The following is a 23758-nucleotide window of genomic DNA, read 5'->3' on the forward strand; positions in this document are numbered from 1 at the left end:
GGTTATGGTGGTTGTTACAATTAATATTAATTTACTGAAGTGCTTCTATATGCTAGCTTGTCATTTAATTCTCAAAGCGATGCTGCAAAGTAGGTATTAGTGTTCTTCCCTGATCCACAGACAAAGCAACCGAGGCTTAGGGAGATCAACTACTGTATTCAAGGTCAGGCAGTAAACAGGAGAGCTGGGATTCACACTCAAGGTCTGTCGGAGGCTAATGCTCATGATCACATTCTTCCCACCAGGCCATGCTGCAGAGCTTAGTTCCATTCAAGCACGGAACAGTTCTGAGTCAAGGGCCTGGCTTCCCATCTCCAAATTCCCCACCCACTGCCCCATCGACATAGGCTCCCCACTCCAGGAAGGTCCACTCAGAGTGCTGGGAACCCAGTGGTGCTTACGACCATATCCAAGACAAATATTTAGATAGCAACGGGAGACCATCTGGACATCAGGGTACTCTCATTACTGAAAGCACAGAGTGTCTCAGTTAGGCTACGGGCGCCTGATGGGCAAGCTGGTACTGCCTGGCAGCAGCTACTCTGGCAGTCACTGACAACACACGAAGGCTTACTCAGCCCACAGGAAGCAATCCTCAGCCTCTCACCCCACAGGCTGAGCAAGCACAGTGACATCTGGCTGAGCTCTGTTCTGGCCAAGAGCATGTCACACCCCCAAAAAGAGAGGTAATTCCTGAGCACAATGGGATTGGCCTCGAGGGCACCCTCACTAATCCTTTAAAGAAGTTAAAAACTTTTCATCCTGTGTTGACTTAAGTAGTAACTTAAATATTTCTGGTCCATCTTTTCAAAATATAGAAAGCTGTTCAAGCTAAAAAAATGCTTAAGAGACAAGATTCTCATAGTCAAGATCACAGGCACTCTGGACTGAAGTAAATGTCTGCATAGTTAAGATAGTTATATGTTTTGTCTAAGTATCATTCATATAGTAAAAGGAAAAGAAAATAATATTTACCACCCAGTTTTGGCTATTAAGACTTAGAAGGCATTGCAAAGGGACATATATCAAGCTCCCTAATTCTCCACACAGTTATAACCAAACAATACACTGTTCAGAGACAGACTTAAAAGGATGCATGGCTGCACTAGCAGTGTAACGGTGTTGGCACCAGTAGCCACGCAGGCAGAAAATGGATGTTTTCAGGTATTTGGGGTTCATTCACATCTAAAGCTTTTCTATTGGGAAATGAAGTGTGCTTAGGATGACTGAGACTGAAACAAACAGGCTTCAATGTCATAAACCTGTGGGCCTGACATGGAATACTACTTAAGTCAATGCAGTTTGACAAGACCTAGCTTGACACAATTATAAAGCCTGCATTGCTCAATCAGCCAGATCCAAACAACTCTCTATTCTTTCTTCAAATGTGTGTGGCTTGTTGGATGCAAGATCAGAATGCAGACAGCAACCTAGCTTCTATACACCCACTGGCTCACAGGGGACTCTGAAATAAGCTGGCATCTGAAACACACCCTACAGGAACAGGATAGGGCTTGAGGCTAAAACCCCAGTTTGCAGTGGAAGGAGAGAACAAGAGGAAAGGAAAAAAGGGCTGTCAACAAATGCAGGCAGAATGAGCAAAGGACACGCTTATGTATAAATTCTACCAAATGGTTCAAAACAACTGAGTAACCAGGTAGTATGAAAGATGAATTAGTGGAGGCAACCAACGTGCCTGCAGAAATGCCCAGAGTGCACTGAGATATCCAGCATCACAGAACTGGCCATGGCACCTCAGGTGGGCACCATCCTTCAAGGATGCTGTGTGCAGGGCTCTGCTGGCTCCCGTTTGCCAACTGCCCTTCCCTTGCTCCTACTCCCTCCCACCCCTATTCCCTGGAATATGGGAAATATTACATGAGAGAATGTATATAAAACCTTAGCACAAGGTAGATGCTCCAGAAAAGGTAAAACAGTCACCTTTAATTTCTTTTCCCCTTACCGGCACCTAAGACCCAGTCCTCTCTTAACACTCTGAGATCTGAATATCACTTCCATGGCTCCAAGCATAACCTCCTCCTCCAACTGGTCCAACTAAAGAGGCTGGGTGCCAGACTCCCTCCAAAACTGTCGGTCACAGCTAAACCACAGAGAAGTATTACCAATAGAGGTGGGGTATTTGGCTTGTGGCAAAATTACAGTCTGCCATTTCTCTTTAGGACTGAAAACTCAGGGAATGCAAGGGCCACATCTTCCTTATGTTCTCTCTATAAAGTCCTGAATGTTATCTGTGCTTTGCACCCAGAAAGCAATCAGAAAATACTGACCATAATGAAGAAAAAGGAAAAGAAAAAGACAGTAGGATCCATGTAATCATTTCAATTCAAGCACTTCTAGAAAAAGACATTTTGAAAGCCCCTGGCTGTTAAATGCCAAACCCTTAAGATAAGAATGCTGATCCACTTAAGCATGAAATTACAAATGAAAAATTCTCATAGATGAAAACACCCTTAATATTCACAAAATTCACTGTAAATTGCACAAAATTAATTCATACTTTTGTAGCAAGAAAATATTGTACCAATAATCATCTTTTACCATCCAAACTGGAATTTTTCTTCCCCTCACAGAAGCTCTTCTTGTTACACACACTTTTCTTTTGTCACATTGTATGGTGTGCACTGTCCTCACCTCCCTGTGCGACTGCAAGCTCCCTGTTAAGCAGGAATGACCTTCTTCATCTCTGCCTCCCTAGCCCAGGCAATTCCTGATACACAGTAGATATTCAGTAATTCATTTTCCAATAAATAAGAAAAAAAGCACCTTATTTTAATCATTGCCTTGCTTCTGTAGGCACCCAGGCCTATAACTGTCATCTTCTACTCGACATGCCGAACGTCTTCTGGAGGGGGCTTTGGAATCAAGGACCTGGGTTTGAATCTCGGCTCTGTCATTTAATAACTATGTGATCTTGAGCGCTACTGAAGTCAAGGGAAAAGAATGAGTATTTTAATATCTCTCATGCTATTTGTCAGGAATTTAACACATTCAATGTTCTTCTTAAATTTTAAACCCTGAGCCCTAGTTTCTCATATGTAAAATGGGATTTGGGAGATTCTAAAATGTGTATCATAGCTATTGTGCAGATTAAATGAAATAAAAAAAATTTAAATTCCTTAAACAGTCCTTTGCACATAGCAGATGGTTTAAAAGTATGATTTCCTCTCAAATTTCGCATGATCACCATTTTAACATCATATCCTATCACTTATTCTGGGCTGCAAACTTCCCATTCTGCAGAAAAATGCAGAATGCAGGAGTTCTTTATCCAGGTGAGGGTTTACCTTCTGCCCTAGTCCTGCTTGATCACAGATAACTCACTGTCTCTGGAAGAGGGAGGGTGCACACCTAGACACCATAATCCAGCCAGTAATTTTACTTCCAGTTCACTCATTTGGGAAGCATGGCTCCCAAGCATTTCAAATGAAATCTGCTACAGTAAATAAGCTCCAGTCTTTGTTATGGTCCTAATGTATCTGAGGCATCCTTAACATTGTTTTTGATAAAAAGAACAAGTTAATCTGCAATCAGGTCTTTTGTGATGGTGGCTAATGAAGTAAATAACATCAAGTGCCTACGACATTCTAAGCATCGTGCTAGGCACCCTTCATGGCTTTCTTGTCTCACTTTATTCCCACAACACTGAAAGATGAGGACAACAATCATCCCATTTTATGACAGGGAAACTGAATCTCAAGAGAGGTTAAATCATATAGCTAGTAAGCAGCAAAGCTGATAACTGAATTCAGGTCTACTGACTCCAAATCTATGCTGACATGCTTTGCTTTTGCTTTTACTTGGTTAGTTCTTCTTGAACATTTTTGTGACAGGGACAGGTCTCGGTCACCAGCATTACACAGGGAAAGGCAAGGTTGCAGGCACTCAGAGGGGTCAGCAGTGCTTGCCCATGGTCCATAGGCTGCAGTGGCAGAGCAGGCCAAGAAGTCAGCACTCACCTTCCTGGCTGTGCTTGCAAAGTGAGCCCCACAGGACTTGCAGCTTGGTTCCAGGCCTGTTGGGGAAGGGAAGGAGCTGTACCCAGGATTGGAATAGGCCTGCATCCTGGCTCCCTGGGGTGGTGGGACCTCTTCAGGCTGTCCATCCAGGCAGAACCAGTTGCAACAGGTTGCCCACATGATAAAATCTGGTGCAAGGGAGGAAAGGGGAAAAGGTCAGAGTTAAGATACACCTCTACTGTCCTTTTGATGTCCGAGAGCACAGGTGAGCAGTGATACTCAATCCACACATGCCACCAAGGTAGAGGGGTGGATGTGTTTTCAAGGATCACAGATTTCTTTTCTTTTTTTTTTCCTCCCGAGACAGAGTTTCGCTCTTGTTGCCCAGGCTGGAGTGCAGTGGTGTGATCTTGGCTCACCGCAACCTCCGTCTCCTGGGTTCAAGCAATTCTCCAGCCTCAGCCTCCCGAACAGCTTGGATTACAGGTGCCCGCCACCATGCCTGGCTAAATTTTTTGTATTTTTAATAGAGACAGGGTTTCACCACATTGGCCAGGCTGGTCTCAAACTCCTGATGTTGTGATGGGCCCACTTTGGCTTCCCAAAGTGCTAGGATTAAGGCGTGAGCCATGGCACTGGGCTGGGGAAGACTATTGTTAATTGCTTTATATAAACAATGCAACCCAGACTCAAAGAAATAAAATATATAGCTAATATATAGAGAGTTAATATACAGAGTTGAGATTCTACAAACCCAGGTTTTCTGACTCCAAACCTAACATCCTTTTCCCCATACTATGTTGTCCATTCATTGATTTCTCCTCCTGCCAGCCAGTAAAACTACTCTTACATTTGTACCCCCAATCCTAGATAAACTTCTATCACAGCACCTATTATACTTTCTTGCCCAGGTATATCTTGCTCTTTATTTTCTATTACTAAGCCATAAATTCCTCCAAGGGCAGGGAATATTCTTTCATTATGTACCGTACTGTTCCCTAGCACTATTGTCCACGTAGCAGAAGCTCAACAAATATTTGCTTCCTTCCTGAATCAGAGCCTCTGTAGGTTTATTAAGAAGTGTTCAGAGCCAGGTGTGGTGGCTCACGCCTGTTAATCTCAGCACTTTGGGAGACTGAGGCGAGCGGATAACCTGAGGTCAGGAGTTTGAGACCAGCCTGACCAACATGGAGAAACTCCATCTCTACTAAAAATACAAAATTAGCCAGGTGTGGTGGCACATGTCTGAAATCCCAGTTACTCAGAAGGCTGAGGGAGGAGAATGGCTTGAACCCAGGAGGCGGAGGTTGCAGTGACGGGAGATTACGCCACTGCACTCCAGCCTGGGTGACAAGAGTGAAACTCCATCTCAAAAAAAAAAAAAAAAAGAAGTGTTGGCCAGGTATGGTGGCTTACGCCTATAATCCCAGCACTTTGAGAAGCCAAGGTGGGAGGATCGCTCGATCTCAGGAGTTCAAGACCAGTCTGGCCAACATGGCAAAATCCCATCTCTACAAAAAAATACAAAAATTAGCCAGGGGTAGTGGCACACACCTGTAATCCAGCAACTCAGGAGGCTGAGATATGAGGATCACTTAAGCCTGAGAGGCGGAGGTGGCAGTGAGCTGAGATTGTGCCACTGCACCACTACACTCCAGCCTGGGTGACAAAGTGAGACCCTGTCTCAAAAAAAAAAAAAAAAAGAAGTGTTGGTTTATTACTCCCATTTTACATATCAAATGCAGGTACTGGGGACAAAGGGGTGATGATTTCTATGATCAGAAAACAAAGAAGATCTGGATTGAATCCCTCAAATGTCAGAATAACCCAACAATTGTAAGAGGGCCCACTGAAATGCCAAGCATTGATGTGAGATATGAGTGTTTTTCTCAGTCGACTAAAGCAGCCAATGTAGACACATTGAGCCTGAACTCTTTGCTTACAGAGATAATAAACGAAACATTTAGTGTTATTATTCGATAATCAGTTCACACAATAGAATGCTCTGCTGCCTCCTGACTCATTGTTTTAACAAAGGCACTTTCATAAAGTGGAAGGAACTAAGAAGCCAACTGATTCAACCTGGGTCATTTTATAGAGGAAAAAAGAATGAGAACCAGCAAGGGGAAGTAACTTCCTAGGTCAAATAGCTCATAACCTTAGACCTCTTCACTTCTCTAGGTCCTTTTTAGCTTTCCAACACTGCCTCCACTGCACCTGTGATATAATTCTCTCCCCTGCAGGGGTCCCTGGTTAACACCTGTCTCCCCAACTTGCCTCTGACCCCGACCACAACAGGGATTGTGATAGTCTAACAGTGCCCAGTTAGACAGGTAGCTCAACAAGAACCAGCAAATGAATGAATCATATCCAATATCTAAGTCTTAACTAATCACACATTTGTTCAGTCTTCAGCACATCAAGAACATTTCTCTCTTGACTTGATATAACCTGTTTGAGGGTTCTAAGTTCCCAGAAGAGGAACTTAGTTCCCAGGAACTTAAGTTCCCAGAAGAAGAATTGCAAGTAATCTGGCCTTTACTTGCAATTAACAGTTCACATGGAATAATGAAGTAAAGAGTTCTTCACAGAGTGTGTGTATGATAAAGTAAATGAGCTCTTTGTTGGCAAGAGAATGGAGATAACAGAGGAGGAATAGCCCTCTGAAATAGATATTTTGTAAATTTTTTTTTTTTTTTTTTTTTTTGAGACAGGGGTCTCACTCAGTCACCCAGGCTGGAGTGGAGTGGTATGATCTCAGCTCACTGCAACTGCCGCCTCCCAGGTTCAAGTGATTCTCCTGCCTCAGCTTCCTGAATAGCTGGGATTACAGGCGTGTGTCATCATGCCCAGCTAATTTTTTTTTTTTTTTTTTTGAGATGGAGTCTTGCTCTGTCGCCCAGCCTTGAGTGCAGTGGTGCAATCTCGGCTCACTGCAAGCTCCACCTCCCGGGTTCACATCATTCTCCTGCCTCAGCCTCCCAAGTAGCTGGGACTACAGGCGCCCGCCACCATGCCTGGCTAATTTTTTGTATTTTTAGTAGAGATGGGGGTTTCACCATGTTAGCCAGGATGGTCTCGATCTCCTGACCTCATGATCCACCCAACTTGGCCTCCTAAAGTGCTGGGATTACAGTTGTGAGCCACCGCACCTGGCCAATTTTTGTATTTTTAGTAGAGACTGGGTTTTGTCATACTGCCCAGGCTGGTCTCAAGCTCCTGACCTCAAGTGATCCACCTGCCTCGGCCTCCCAAAGTGCTGGCATTACAGGTGTGAGTCACCATGCCCTGCCAAATTTTGTAATTCTTTAAATCACATGTTGATAGACAAATCTGAGACAGTGTGTAATAATAAAAAGAATATAGAATCTGGAATAAGAAGGCCTCAGTCCTAAGTCCTGCTCTACTACTTAAAAGCTGTGTTATCTACCTCTAACAAGTAATAGACTTTCTGTACTTCATTTTTCTCATCTGGACAGTCTGTATGCTATAAAGCACTATATAAACATTAGTTGTTGTTATCTGCATTATAACAATGCTTTTAACTACAATTTTTCTGGGAAGGCAAAGGTACAAAATAAACCTAATAAACCTACAGATTTCACAACAATTACCATCTGGCTTTCCAGGCTTGTCTCCTGCAAAGAGGACAAGGTTGTAGATAATTCACTAACTTTTTTTTGGGATGGCGTCTCATTCTGTCGCCCAGGCTGGAGTGCAGAGGCGGGAGCTCAGCTCACTGTAACCTCTGCCTCCCAGGTTCAAGTGATTCTCCTGCCTCAGCCTCCCGAGTAGCTGGGATTACAGGCACCTGCTACCATGCCTGGCTAATTTTTGTATTTAGCCAGGGGTAAATACAATACATGTTTGGGCTGAAGATAAAGGTTTGGGAACACGTGGCCCACCTGAAGTACGTAAAGCCAGAGTGGGGCCGGAGACTGATTAGATGGTCTGGGTCAGAAGAGAAGAAGGCACGGGAAAACCACATCTACAAGGCAGCAGGGGAAAGCCCACAGCAGCACAGAGGAAAAAAGAATGCTCAGAGAAGGTGGAACTGGAGAGTGTTTTTAGTTTCAAGAAGAAATTATCAACGCTGTCAAATGTCTCAGAGAACAGAATACAAGGAAGAATGCAAAATGCCCAATGGACTAAGGTTTAGGAAAGTGTCCATATGTGTTCTCTGCCTAAGCAGTTTAGGAAGAAAGAAGCTGATAATCATAGGTTGGAAAGTGAGAGTAAGAATTCACACAATTCCAAGGATAAATTATTATTTCAAGAAACTTGACTATAAAGTGAAAGGAAGAGAGAAGGCAGTTGCTAAAGAAGATCCAGTGTCACCAGGATAAATGTAGACATATTCACAAACTGCTGAGAAGTCCCCAAAAGATTAAGAGACTGTAGAGGAAGTGAAGCTGGCAATAAATGGGAGTAGGAGTAAAGGCTGGAGTAGAAAAAGAAGTGATCCGGCTGGGCGCGGTGGCTCATGCCTGTAATCCCAGCACTTTGGGAGGCCGAGGTGGGCAGATCACCTGAGGTCAGGAGTTCGAGACCAGCCTGGCCAGCATGGTGAAACCCCATCTCCACTAAAAATACAAAATTACCCGGGTGTGGTGGCACACACCTGTAATTCAAGCTACTCAGGAAGCTGAGACAGGAGAATCACTTGAACCCGGGAGGTGAAGTTGCAGTGAGCCACTGCACTTCAGCCTGGGCATTTTGAGCAAAATGCCGTCTCAAAAATAAATAAATAAATAGGAAAAAGAAGTCATCATGTGATCAGGATTAGGGGGTAGGTCTATTCCCAGGCAGGATAAAAGTCACTTCATTCACCAGACAGTGGGACAGAGGTGAAGGCAGGTGTAACCAAATATACGTTTATAGTATTAGCAATAGAAAAGTGGAAGTACGAAATAAACAGGAAAGGGGCTAGGCACAGTGGCTCACATCTATAATCCCAGCATGTTGGGAGGCCAAGGCAGGAGGATCGCTTGAGGCCAGGAATTCATGATCAACCTGGGCAAGACACTGAGACTCCATCTCTATAAAAAACAATAATAATAGGCCGGCCGTGGTGGCTCACACCTGTAATCCCAGCACTTTGGGAGGCCAGGGCGGGCGGATCATGAAGTCAGGAGATAGAGACCATCCTGGCTAACACAGTGAAACCCCGTCTCTACTAAAAAAATACAAAAAATTAGCCGGGTGTGGTGGCGGGCACCTGTAGTCCTAACTACTCAGGAGGCTGAGGCAGGAGAATGGCGTGAACCCAGGAAGCAGAGCTTGCAGTGAGCCGAGATCATGTCACTGCACTGCAGCCTGGGTGACAGAGCAAGATTCTGTCTCAAAAAAATAAAAAATAAAAAATAATAATAAAAATTAGCTGGGCATGGTGGCACACACCTGTAGTCCCAGCTATGTGAGAGGACAGAGGATCACTTGAGTCCAGGAGGATGTAGTGAGCTATGATTGTGCCATAGCACACTCCAGTCTAGGCACCACAGTCTAGGCAAGTTTCTGTCTCAAAAATTAAAAAAATTAAAAAGGAAAGGGGAGATAGATTTAGCCACAAGAAAAAAGTAAACTTTTGTTCCACACAAGGAATCTACAGGTTGTAAATTTTTCCTACAAGGACTTTGCACAAAATGGGCAGACCCACCTGGTAAGGCACAATCAGTAGGAAAAACTAGAAAGTTGTATATTGTTTAAATCCATGTACTTTTTTCTTTCTTTCTTTTTTTTCTTGAGACAGAGTTTCACTCTGTCACCCAGGCTGGAGTGCAATGGCACGATCTTGGCTCACTGCAACCGCCACCTCCCATGTTGAAGTGATTCTCCTGCCTCAGCCTCCCGAGTAGCTGGGACAACAGGGAGCTACCACACCCAGCTAATTTTTGTATTTTTAGTAGAGATGGGGTTTCGCCATGTTGGCCAGCCTCATCTCGCACTCCTGACTTCAGGTGATCCACCTGCCTTGGCCTCCCAAAGTGCTGAGATTACAAGCGTGAGCCACCATGCCCGGCAAAAATCCATGTACTTTAACAAGCGCTTAGGAAGCACCAGCTATATTGTAGGTACTGGAAACACCAAAAGTGATTTCGACTAGGTCCTTGTCCCGAGGGGATCTGGGGCCTTGAAAGGCATATAACTCAACCTGAACATCTTGATACAAGACAGAAGAAAACTCTTCTTTAGCTGGAGTCAAGAGAACCCATCTTCCTCCATACTATTTTTATTCTCTTAACTTTGGTTCTAACCTTAAGTGCCTCTTCTGAACATCCCTGAAAGAAGAGCTATCAGCCTATTCAAGTATTTGGCTAATTTTAAAAAGGAGGCTGGCTGGCTGGCGTGGTGGCTCAGGCCTGTAATCTCAGCACTTTGTGAGGCCAAGGTGGGCGAATCACATGGTCAGGAGAGCAAGACCAATCCCGGCTAACATGGTGAAACCTCGTCTCTACTAAAAATACAAAAATTAGAGGCCGGGCGTGGTGGCTCAAGCCTGTAATCCCAGCACTTTGGGAGGCCGAGACGGGCAGATCACGAGGTCAGGAGATCGAGACCATCCTGGCTAACACGGTGAAACCCTGTCTCTACTAAAAAATACAAAAAAAAAACTAGCCGGGCGAGGTGGCGGGCGCCTGTAGTCCCAGCTACTCAGGAGGCTGAGGCAGGAGAATGGCGTAAACCCGGGAGGCGGAGCTTGCAGTGAGCTGAGATCCGGCCACTGCACTCCAGCCTGGGCGACAGAGCGAGACTCCGTCTCAAAAAAAAAAAAAAAAATTAGCTGGGCGTGGTGGCGGGCGCCTGTAGTCCCGCTACTTAGGAGGCTGAGGCAGGAGAATCACTTGAACCCGACAGGCGGAGGTTGCAGTGAGCCAAGATTGCACCACTGCACTCCAGCCTGGGCAACACAGCGAGACTCCATCTCAAAAAAAAAAAAAAAAAAAAGTTGCCATTCTGTTATCCCATAGTCTCCAAGTTTAGATGGAGAATGAAGTCTTATGCTAGGAATATACATATGTGGGGAAGGGGGTTATTACAGGAAAGAGCAGGTAGTGGCAAAATTCTCCAATGCTAACATACCTTAGACCTGCTCAGTCTAACAGAACAGGTTTGCCAAAGTCAGCCGACTAGGCTTTTACTCTCTCCCTCCCTCTCTCTCTCTCTCTCTCTCTCTCTCTCTCTCTATATATATATATATATAAAATTACTTTTTTCTTTTTTATTATTTTTTTTTGAGATGGAGTTTCACTCTTATCACCCAGGCTAGTGTTGGGACTACAGGTGTGCATCACTACACCTGGCTAATTTTGTATTTTTAGTAGAGATGCGGTTTCACCATGTTGGCCAGGCTGGTCTTGAACTCCTGACCTCAGGTGAGATATGCCTGCCTCAGCCTCCCAAAGTGCTGGAATTACAGGCATAAGCCACCACGCCTGGCCACTCTGACAGGTATTGAAACAAACAAACAAAAAAAAACATGTCCTAATGTGGTCAGTTAGAAGTACTCTCCTGCCAAACTGGAAAGCCCTAACCCTAAATAACAACTACGTTCAGGGTTATATCAGAGGGTGGAAGGAAAGAGTTTGTAACAACGCTATACAAGCTAAAATACTTTTCTCTTGGGAATACATTTTTCATTCCTCATCCCTAAATAGATAGATATACATACATGGCATTTGATATTGCTATTAAAGGACTGAAAGTGGAACTAATTGTGAGGTGTAGAAAGAATTCTCCCTAAGGTGAAAACTGAAAAAATTTCTCTCTTATCTACAAACCTCCTTCTGATGTTGAAAGAAAATGATCAGATCTTCACTCAGGGCTTGAACATTCCTTCCCAAACTCCCCTCACCCTCTTCTTAAAAGACAGACTTGGCAATTTAATCCTCAAAAACAGTGTCTAACTGCTGTCCTACAGAGCTTGCTTGAAGCCTACTAGGGTCTCCTCTTCCACTTTCCCTAAAGGGGAGAAAAATGGGAGATGTAGGGCCAGTAGTGAGTAAGAACATTTACTATTCCCTGTGGAAGAACCCTGTGATATGAGGCAAGAATGGCTAGCTAGCATGTAGGATTTTGTCAGCTTGATAGGTATGCTAGTATTTCTTGGGAGACTTAGCCCTGCTGAACAGGAAAATAACAGTGTTAATAACAGAATAAAACAAATTACCTATTCCAGGTAGGCTTGGTACAGTCATAGTTAGAGGCAAGAGAGTAGATAATGTGATTTCAACCTACAAAGTCCTAGATTCCTAAGTAATTTTAAAACACTTCTCCGCTTGTTCACCTGCCCAAGGCAAATAATTTAAAGTAGATCAGTGGTTGTCATGAGTCTTCCCAAGAAGGGGAGAGAGGAGTAAAAGGGCCATGCTGGTTTGCAATGTAACTCCAAAACCAGCAAAACACTAAGGCAGTAAAAAAATCCCCAAGGTTCTCATCCAATCTATTCTGATTTTAATTAACTGCTCTGTGCACCAAGGTAGTTCTGCAACAACAGGCTTTACACAAAAGCACAGACAGCTACATCTTGGAATCAACACACTTATGGTGCACCCATTGTATAACAGTTTACAAAAATCCTTTTAAAATACCTAAATAAAATGCCCCCAAACCTTAAAGAAATGCCTTTCTGACATGGCAAATCAGAAAAGGGCTGGAAAGCAAGCCTTACAGAATCATGTCCGGTTTGTTGAGGGTGGTACATCTACTGTCACTAACATATTTCTGGAATGGTTAAAAGCATCTATCTATGTTGTTAGTGCATAAAGAAAAGTATCCCACGTTACGAATCATTAGTACAGAATGGACTTAGCTTCATCTTGTATATTATCATTAAAAAGCAATTAAAGTACAATTGCAATGGTTTTGAAAGGAAATTCTGTGAAAAGCCTATCATTAGGGCTTAGGCTAAGTCTCTAAAATAACTGATAAGTAATTACATATTTTGAGAAGTAAAGAAGAAAGTAGCTACTCTCTGCTGGAAGAATGTTTATTTGCCAGGCACCGAGACAGGTACTTTTACCTAGTGTTATCGCATGTGATCCTCATAGTTCTGGCAAGGTAGATTAGTTCTTCCCATTTTCAGGTGAGAAAAAAGGTTTCGGAGAAGTAAAGTAACTTGTTAAAGGTCACAGCTAGAGGATAGCAAAGCCAAGATTTGAACCTTGGTCACTTAGACCTTGAAGCCCACCCTCTTGAAATGTAGTCCCGATTTAATTTAAAAAATCAATCTGTCTACCCTGTGGCCCATCCCCTCTGGCTTTTGCTTTCCATCTCTACAGGAACTTTCCTATCATCATACAGGTATGCTCCAGAATCTCCCAGATGTTAAAAACTCTTGTCATAATGGAAGTACAAATTACAACCACCAAGTGTTACCACCACTGGAATAGCTAAAATGGAAAAGAGATACTAGCAAATGTTGTAAAGAGCAACTGGAGCAGCCGGGCGCGGTGGCTCACACCTGTAATCCCAGGCAGGCAGATCACCTAAGGTCGGGAGTTCGAGACCAGCCTGGACAACATGGTGAAACCCCGTCTCTACTAAAAATACAAAAACTTAGCGAGGCGTGGTGGCACACGCCTGTAATCCCAGCTATTCAGGAAGCTGAGGCAGGACAATCACTTGAACTTGGGAGGCAGAGGTTGCAGTGAGCCCAGATCGTACCATCGCACTCCTGCCTAGATGACAGAGCGAAACTCTGTCTCAAAAAAAAAAAAAAAAAGGAAAAAGAGCAACTGGAACTCTAATATTGGTGGTGGAAGTGTAAATCACTGCAACCAATTTGGAAATTGTGTGTGTGTGTGTGTGTATGTGTGTACATGCAAACACACATCTCTTTCCACGGCTTTGCAATTCTACATCTAGGCATATACCCAAGAGAAATTTATATTCACCGAAACAGTTTACAGGAATATCCATGGAAGCCCTACTGTAATAGCCTCAAGCTGAAAACAACTGAAGTGTCCATCAACAGTAGAATTATGATATGTTTACAGAGCAATGAGAAAAAACAAACAACTGATACATGCAATAGTACAGACAAATCTTAAGTTGAACAAAAGAAGCAGGCACAAATGAATACATGGGAAATGATTCGTTTTACATAAAATTCAAAAACAGGCAAACTATGGTGTTCAAAATCAGGATAGTGGTCATCCTGTGAGGCAGGATTATAGATGGAAGGCAGCCCAAGGGGCTTCTGATAACATTCTGTTTCCTAATCTGAATGCTGATTATGTAGATATGTTGGCTTTGTAAAAATTCATCGAACTGCATACTTATAATTTGTATGCTTCTCTAGTTACACTTGAATTAAAAGTTTTTATGTTTTTGTTTTTTTTTTGTTTGTTTTTTTGAGACAGGGTCTCTCACTCTGTTGCTCAGGCTGGACTACAGTGATGCGACCATGGCTCACTGTAGCCTGGACCTCCCAGGCTTACCTGATCCTCCTGCCACAGCATGCCGAGTCACTGGGACTACAGGCGCGTGCACCACCACACCTAATTTTTTGTATTTTTTTGTCGAGACGGGGTTTCATCAAGCTGCCCAGGCTGATCTCGAACTCCTGGGCTCAAGCAATTCACCCACCTCAGCCTCCCAAAGTGCTAGGATTACAGGCGTCGGCCCCTGCACCTGGTCTATATGACAGATTTTTTCTTTTTTTTTTTTCTTTTTTTGAGACGCAGTCTCGCTCCATCACCAGGCTGGAGTGCAGTGGCGTGATCTTGGCTCACTGCAAACTCCGCCTGCTGGGTTCAAGCAGTTCTCGTGTCTTAGCCTCCTGAGTAGCTGGGATTACAGGCACGCACCACCACGCCCAGCTAATTTTTGTATTTTTAGTAGAGATGGGGTTTCACCATGTTGGGCAGGATGGTCTCGATCTCCTGACCTCGTGATCCACCCACTTCGGCCTCCCAAAGTGCTGGAATTACAGGCGCGAGCCACCGCGCCCAGCCAATGACAGATTTTTTTAAAGCACCTAGTCAAATATTTGTAATTTGTAAAAAAAAAACCCAAAAAATTTTAAAAAAACCATTTTGACCACGCATTCTCTCCCTCCCCAGTAAAGCTCTTTTTCTGTGATCTCCTCTAAAATCAAATTCCTCCAAATATTTGACTCCACTTTTTTTTTTTTTTTTTTTTTGAGACGGAGTTTCACTCTTGGTGCCCAGGCTGGAGTGCAATGGCACGATCTCGGCTCACCGAAACTTCTGCCTCCCGGGTTCAAGCAATTCTCCTGCCTCAGCCTTCCGAGTTGCTGGGATTACAGGCATACACCACCATGCCCGGCTAATTTTGCATTTTTAGTAGAGAGGGGGTTTCTCCATGTTGGTCAGACTGGTCTCAAACTCTCGACCTCAGGTGATCCGCCCACCTCGGCCTCCCAAAGTGCTGGGATTATAGGTGTGAGCCACCACGCCCGGCCGACTCCACTTTCTTAACCTCTAATTCACTCTTAAACTTTCTCCAATCTATCTTGAGCCAACCACTATTCCTAATCTCTTCAAGATCACCAAGGAATTCCAAGTGGCCAGATCTAATTGACACTTCTCTATCCTCATCTTAATCTTTCAGCAATGCTGGACACAAGCGACTCTCCCCCTTTAAACATCTCTTAGCTTCCAGCACTCTGCACCCGTGGCTTTCCTCCTACCTCAAAGCCTTTTTGCTGCTTCTTAACCCTCCCTTTGTTCTTAAATGTTGTGAGTGTCCAGGCTGTCTTGGGCCTCCCTCTCCACCCATACCTCAGGTTGCTTTAAATACCTTTCTTGGCGGGGCGCAGTGGCTCAGGCCTGTAATCCCAGCACTTTGGGAGGCCAAGGCGGGTGGATCACTTGAGGTCAGGAATTCAAGACCAGCCTAGCCAACATGGTGAAACCCCATCTCTACTAAAAATACAAAAAATTTGCCAGGCATGGTGACAGGCACCTGTAGTCCCAGCTACTTGGGAGGCTGAGATAGGAGAATCACTTGAACCTGGAATGCAGAGGTTGCAGTGAGCTGAGATCATGCCACTGCACTCCAGCCTGGGTGACAGAGCAAGACTCTCTCTCAAAAACAAAAGCAAAAAAAAAAAAAAAATTAAGAACACTTTTCTTAAATCAAAGATTCACAAATTCCTACCTTCATCTTCCCTGCCCCTGCTGATGGGCTAAATCATCGTCTTTCATATATTAATCACATTTCCCTCCTTAGGCCTTTTAGATTTGTTGTTTGTTCCTTCTGCCTGGATTGGTCTCCCTAGAACTTCGTATGTTTAGCTCCTTCTTGTCATCCAAACGTCAGCTTTAATGTAATTTTCTTTTTTCTTTTTTCTTTTTTTTTTTTGTGAGAGATAGGGTCTCTTTCCACACTGGAGTGCAGTGGTTTGATCACAGCTCACTGTAAGCTCGAACTCCTGGACTCTTAAGGATCCTCCTGCCTCAGCCTCCCAAAGCTCTGGGATTACAGGCGTAAGCTACCAGACCCAGCCTTTTAATGTCATTTTCTAATTTCACCATAACATTTGGTATTAGCTGACATTATTTGCTTACTTATTAACTGCTTTACCTAACTGGAATAGAAATCCCATGACGGCAGGGACTTTGTGCTCCACTGAATTTCCAGAGTCTAGAATGGCTTCTTGGGTAAAAGAACAGCCTCTTAACAGGTTTCCTAGCTTTAATTCTTGCCTCTATCCAACTATTTCTCCACAAGGCATCACCCACTCCCCTCCTCCCCTCAAAACACACACTTAAAGCTCTTTAACGTTGCTTGTCCCTAGAAGTGATCTTCCTTGGATGGATTATCCAAGGCATCTACCCACTGAAAGAAACCATGTTAACTCTTTGTACATAAAAATGTTTAAAAACTCTTCAAAAAAAAAAAGTTCTTTCATGGACTCTTATTGCATTTTAGAATAAAAATAATCACTTCTTACATGGTTAAAGACCCTGACCACTTCTCCAATTCATACCGTGCTACTTTTCTCACTTGCTAACTTCAAGCCATAGTGGGCTGGTGTGTGAAGAACCAAAAGGTCACTACCTGATACCTGAGATGAGACCTGAAGGCTGAGAAAGGATTCTCTTTTACTGCACCCAGCTAAAAAGTATAATTCTAAAATGATGGCTGGGGATGGTGGCTCACTCCTACAATCCCAGCACTCTGGGAAGCCAAGGCAGGCGGATCACGTGAGGTCAGGAGTTCAAGACCAGCCTAGACAACATGGTGAAACCCCGTCTCTACTAAAAACACAAAAATTAGTGGTGTGGTGGCCAGCACCTGTGGTCCCAGCTACTCGGGAGGCTGAGGGAGAAGTATCGCTTGAACCCGCGAGGCAGAGGTTGCAGTGAGCCAAGATCGCGCCACTGCACTCCAGCCTGGGCAAAAGAGCGAGACTCCCTCTCAAAAAAATAAATAAAATAAAATGCCAATGACCTACATGTTTCATAGGCCCTGCTGGCTGGAAAGCCCAAGGTCTCTCTCCTCTCTCTGGTCACCCAAAGCTTGGGTTTCTTACCATCCAAGGCCCTTGGTGGGACAGGCCCTGACACAGCTGATGTATACTAACAACATAATTTTAAAAATCACAATGTCCTGAGAACTCACCTGAAATTTAAAATCATCTCTTAGCTTGGAAGGCTGCTTACTTTTAAAATAAATTAGTCTGGCAAGCAACTTGAAATCCTTTGAAACTGTTTACTGGAATTTTGCAGTAAACCTGCCTGAGGTATCCAGCTTGACTTGTAAAGATTTAAAATGCTGGTGACAACACAATGAGCATAAAATAGGGCAACTGTTGCATTTGTAAGTAAGCAGCCTGCTGAGTAAACCATACTACTAACTGGTCTCATGTGCTGGGGGTGGGACAATGAAGCATGTTCTCTGTGATAGTGAGATTATTTTTGAGATATTTATTTTAAAATAAATAATTCAGTGGACAGGTGCAGTGGCTCACACCTGTAATCCCAGCACTTTGGGAGGCCAAGGTGGGCGGATCACCTGAGACCAGGAGTTCGAGACCAGTCTGACCAACATGGTGAAACCCCATCTCTATTAAAAATACAAAAAATTAGCTGGGTGTAGTGGTGTGCACCCATAGTCCCAGCTACTCAGGAGGCTAAGGCAGGATAACTGCTTGAACCCAGGAGGCAGAGGTTGCAGTGAGCCAAGATCACATCACTGTACTCCAGCCTGGTGACACGACGAGACTCCATCTCAAAAGAAAAAAAAAGAAAAGAAAAAAGAATTCAGAATACCTAAGTCACAGAGAAGACATGTATATGGTAGAACTTTAGAACCCAAGGTCTGAATTAGGAAAAACAGCCCTGCTGAAATGGTACATGGGCTGGACATAAACAAGGAATATTTCACAGGCCAGAACTCAGGGGAGGAAAACACTTCCAGAGCTTTAAATACTAACAGACATTTTCTATCCTCCAAGGCAGTCCTTTGGATATGGGTAATGGATACATGCATATTTCCTAGGTAAGAATTTTATTTTAGGGCTAAAGTTTAAGAAGACAGAACAGTTGGAGAGAAAGGTGGGGGGAAAAAGGCTGTTCCCAAATATGTTTTACTCTGGCTTTAAAATCAGTCAGACCAACCTTAAATCCTGGCTCTAACATTGAATAAATGAATGAGCTTGAGTAAGTTGCCACTATGAGCTTCAGAGTAACAGGAACAAATTTCCTACACCTCACAGGCTGGACATAGAGGTGATGCTCAGTATAAAGGGGGATCATAACTTCACTGGACTTTTCAATCTTACATCAAGAGCAGAGGGCAGTAATAGACATTCAGTAAATAGCCATCATTATAATAAGGCACGGGTTCATGAGGATTAAATGTTTGCCTTTGCTTCTCTCCAAACCAGCTTCCAGAGACTCCATTCACACTGAGATGTCAGTAACATCAAAGACAACAAGCACTGGAGTCTCCTCTTTCCTTCAGTCCCCAAGTCATACTTTAATAAAGGATTGAAGCTTTAGACATGACATAATCTTCTGTGCTATTATTTCAGATGGCAGACAAGGGGAAAATTGGGGGAGTTATTCAGAACTTGGGGTTCCTGAAGTCCTTTCTCAGAAGATAACAAAGTATAAACATTACAAGACACCTAAAATGTGCCAAGTTAGTTGTTATGTTTGCATCTGTTGTCTTATTTAACACAATAATCCTACAAAACTCAGAATTAAAATGGTCTGATTTTTGTAGGATTCTAAAGTACCTTAAGCACCTTGTACAAAGTATAATACATAGAAAAGCCATTCCTGGGACTATAGAACTTTAATTTATACATCCCATAAATCATCTGCATTTCTAGTTTCTACAAGTTCAGGGTACCAGTGATATAGACCCCCAACTTTCTAAAGATAAAGCCTTTGATATTTAAGGTGTATTTCAGTTTCTCTTCTTACTCACCTTTGCTCCAGTTGAGGAGGGGTTTCTGACTTGTCTCAACTGCAACTAATGCTCTATTTCAGTCATTCATTTATTGAGACAAGTCTCTGTCACCCAGCCTGGAGTGCAGTGGCACCATCATAGCAAACCAGCATTGAGCGATCGTCCCACCTCAGCATCCTGAGTAGCTAGGACTATAAGTGCCCACCACCTTGCCCAGCTAATTTTTTTTTTTTTTTTTTTTTTTTGGTAGAGACAGGATCTCACTATGTTACCCAGACTGGTCTTTGAACTCCTAGCCTCAAGCAATCCTCCTACCTGGGCCTCCCAAAGTGATGGGATTACAGGCAATGAGCCAGTGCACCTGGCCTACCTTCCTTTTAATAAGTGTTGTCAGCCGGGTGTGGTGGCTCATGCCTTTAATCCCAGTGAAACCTCGTCACCACTAAAAAGACAAAAATTAGCCAGGCACGGTGATGGGTGCGGGGCTGAGGCAGGAGAATTGCTTGAACCTGGGAGGCGGAGGTTGCAGTGACCCGAGATCGCACCACTGCACTCCAGCCTGAGAGACAGAGTGAGACTCCATCTCAAAAAAAAAATAAAATAAGTATTGTCACTGGGTAACTAGTAAATAATAATGAAAGCAAATCCTTAGTGCTCAGGGCCTTACTCCTTACTCTACCCTATTCTTTCAGTTCTTCCAACGCCAAGGTTATTTTGGCTTTAGGAATCTCTCTCCCTCAAGCTATTCAGCTATTCAGCTATTCTCTCAGAGTGGAGCACTCTTGCCACCTCACCTCCCTTACCTATCATTTATTTACATCATTTATTTCCTCAGGGAAACCTTTCCTGATCCTGTCTGTGCTCTCATAACATCTTTTTTTTTTTTTTTTTTTTTTTGAGACAGGTCTCACTCTGTCACCCAGGCTGGTGACATAGTGGTGCGATCACAGCTCACTGCAGCCTCAATCTCCCAGGCTCAAGTGATCCTCCCACCTCAGCCTCCCAAAGGGTTGGAATTATAGGTGTGAGCCACCATGCCTTGCTTCATAGAATCTTATACACTTCCTTATAACCAGAATTGATTTATCAGACTATTTAGCATGAATCTCCAGTACCTCTGGGGAACGTAAGAGGAACAACAGGCAAGGTCCTTGAATCTCATGATGATTACATTCTGGAGGAAAGAGCATTCTAGCAGCACTGTATCTAATCAACTGGCTAACAATTTGTATAATTCTTTTTTTTTTTCTTTTTTTGAGACAGAGTCTCGCTCTGTCGCCCAGGTTGAAGTACAGTAGCACGATCTCAGCTCACTGCAACCTCCACCTCCCAAGTTCAAGCAATTCTCATGCTTCAGCCTCCTGAGTAGCTGGGATTATAGGCACGTGCCACCATGCCTGGCTAATTTTTTGTATTTTTAGTAGAGATGGGGTTTTACTATGTTGGCCAAGCTGGTCTTGAACTCCTGACCTCAAGTGATCTGCCCGCCTCAGCCTCCCAAAGTCCTAGGATTACAGGCATAAGCCACCATGCCCAGCCTGTATAATTCTTTTTAAACTATTTTTCTTCTATATTTAGGGTGTGGAAAGTGAAACAGGAAACAAGAGTGAGTCTATTTCACAGCTTTATTCTCAGCCTTAATGCCAGGTAATCAACACATACTTGTTGAATTATTAACTAATAATAACAGCAATAGAGTGCTTTTTTAAAAAAATAGGACAGAAATTCATGCTTAAAATCGCACAATTGGCAAGGCATGGTGGCTCACGCCTGTAATCGCTGAGCCTGTAAACGCCTGTAATGCACTTTGGGAGGCTGAGGCCAGCGGATCACCTGAGGTCAGGAGTTTGAGACCAGCCTGGCCATCATGGCGAAACCCCATCTCTACTACAAATACAAAAAGTTAGCTGGATGTGGTGGTGCACGCCTGTAGTCCCAGCTACTCGGGAGGCTGAAGCAGGAGTATCGCTTGAACCCGCGAGGTCGAGGTTGCGGTGAGCCAATATTGTACCACGGCACTCCACCCTGGGTGACAGAGTGAGACTCTGTCTCAAAAAAAAAAAAAAAAAGCCAGAAACTGCACAATTATGATTCCAGGATGATCAGTAAATTAAGGATTTTAAACACATATAACCACAGCAATACCTTGAAGGAAAGACCGAAGAGAATTATTTGTCTGCTGAGATTACTTGAAAAACAAAAGAAAATAAAAATGGTTTAAATTGTTATTATAGAAGGACAAAACCAGAAAAGGAGAGCCTGGAAGAGGAATAAGACTGTCACTTCCATCTCTTACTAAAAAGACACAGAAGGCTTCAATGCCTTGACTGTTGTTTTGGATTGGAATGGTGCTGCAATGCGAACTGTAAATACAAATAAACATGAAAACAACAAATGCAGACGTAAAATAAAGACACGCTAGAAATCAAAGAAACCGACCTCTACCAGACACACCCAGGTCTGGGTGTACCTTTGCCTGCTGTTCCTGACTTACATAGCCCAAGCAAGGTAGAAGGAGAAACATAACAAAATGATAACAGGAAACGAGAGAGCAGAGGGTCTTGGAACATAAACTGTTAAAATAATAATATGAATAAGGGGGAAAGGAGAGAGATTTCACTTCCTAATAGCAATAAGTGAGCTCTTTTTCTTAAGCGGTAACTGTTAACAACTGAAAAACATACATAATAATCACAAGTTATAAATGTTCTCAGAAACTCCCTGGTTTCAACTATTCTATGACAAATATCTGCAGAGGGACCTCAGCATCTGCTATGAAGTTCAGGAAAAAGTAATTCTAACCAACGGAGCTGTGCCAAAATATCACCCCCGGGGTCTGACCAATTAAATGGCTGCTTCTTAGTGTGGAGTTTAGGAGAGATGACAGATTGCACACTGCAGCAGAGAAACCTACACTTTCATTTCAACCCAGGCATTCTGCCCCAAAGGGCGAGTCAATCAGGAAACAAAGCAGTTCAGAGTAAAGTCTTCTAACAACGCCGAAAACGGAATAAATGGACCTGCAGTTTAATTACAGCAGGATCCTTCTTCCATCGAAACTGATGACAAAGCTCATCAAGAATAAAGAGACTCTGATCCCCCTACTACTCTGGTGCAGGAAACAGGATTTACCAGATAAGCTCTTCTGTACCTTCTACTGAAGAAGCTGCTTTCACAAGATATTATCACAATGACTGACTAATGGGTAACCAGGATTTTATTTTTAAATGAAGGCAGGGACTAGGTGAAGGGGTTTCTGGCACTCCAATGCACTGAGAAAATACAGCACTTCAGAGGCCGGGCGCGGTGGCTCAAGCCTGTAATCCCAGCACTTTGGGAGGCCGAGACGGGCGGATCACGAGGTCAGGAGATCGAGACCATCCTGGCTAACACAATGAAACCCCGTCTCCACTAAAAATACAAAAAAATTAGCCGGGCGTGGTGGTGGCGCCTGTAGTCCCAGCTACTCGGGAGGCTGAGGCAGGAGAATGGCGGGAACCCGGGAGGCGGAGCTTGCAGTGAGCCGAGATCGTGCCACTGCACTCCAGCCTGGGCGACAGAGCGAGACTCCGCCTCAAAAAAAAAAAAAAAGAAAATACAGCACTTCAGGACAGGAATTCTGTCTAGGCTCAAAATTATGCAATTTTCTTTCCAAAGTGGACTGCAGAAAAATAGCTGCAGCCAAATGTACCATGGTATAGAATGAATTCTGGTGTTAACTCCTTTAATTTCCTCAAAACAATAAAACCTGCTACATTGAAAAGATCATTGAAAGGATTAAAATAATGCACGTCAAAGCATTTACCCCAGAGCCCAGCAAACAATGGATGTTCAACAGAAATTGGCTGTAAATAATTTAAACAAAGTATTTTTTAAGGTTATTTTTGTTGTTGTTGTTGTTGTTGTTGTTGTTGTTGTTGTTGTTTTAACACAGAAAGGCCCAATAAGGTTCCCAACTTTTTTATTTATTTTTGAGACAGGGTCTCCCTCTGTCACCCAGACTGGAGTGCAGTGACATGGTCTCACTCACTGCAACTTCTGCCTCCTGGGCTCAAGTGCTCTCCAACCTCAGCCTCCTGGGTAGCTGGGATTACAGGCACAAACCACCATGCCCAGCTTTTTTTTTTTTTTTTTTTTTTTTAAAGACAGTCTCACTCTGTCACCCAGGCTGGAAAGCAGTGGCGTGATCTTGGCTCACTGCAGCCTCTGCCTCCCAGGCTCAAGCGATTCTCATGCCTCAGCCTTCCAAGTAGCTGGGATTACAGGCGCTCACCATCACGCCTGGCTAATTTTTGTGGTTTTAGTAGAGACGGGGTTTCACCACATTGCCCAGGCTGGTCTCAAACTCCCGACCTCAAGCAATCCACTACCTTGGCCTTCCACAGTGCTGGGAT

The 23758-nt window shown here is 43.6% G+C and overlaps 1 protein-coding gene across 12 annotated transcripts in view; it reads right to left on the reverse strand.

Annotated features, from left to right (window-relative positions):
- The window catches only part of LOC105485147 (ring finger and FYVE like domain containing E3 ubiquitin protein ligase), an 80867-nt gene that overhangs the window by 13314 nt on the left and 43795 nt on the right, over positions 1-23758 (reverse strand). For 8 of the 12 annotated variants that reach the window (XM_071082727.1, XM_071082730.1, XM_071082734.1 and 5 more), the window contains one exon: positions 3978-4165. In XM_071082727.1, coding sequence (XP_070938828.1) covers positions 3978-4157 — 180 coding nt within the window. In that variant the 5' untranslated portion in view covers positions 4158-4165. Of the gene's footprint in view, positions 1-2784; positions 2943-3977; positions 4166-11755; positions 17533-17567; positions 23469-23758 lie in introns of those variants that run through there. The other 4 variants (XM_071082729.1, XM_011747357.3, XM_071082728.1 and 1 more) reach the window with 4 other exon arrangements.

Source organism: Macaca nemestrina, chromosome 17 (assembly GCF_043159975.1).
Source record: "Macaca nemestrina isolate mMacNem1 chromosome 17, mMacNem.hap1, whole genome shotgun sequence".
NCBI lineage: Eukaryota > Metazoa > Chordata > Mammalia > Primates > Cercopithecidae > Macaca > Macaca nemestrina.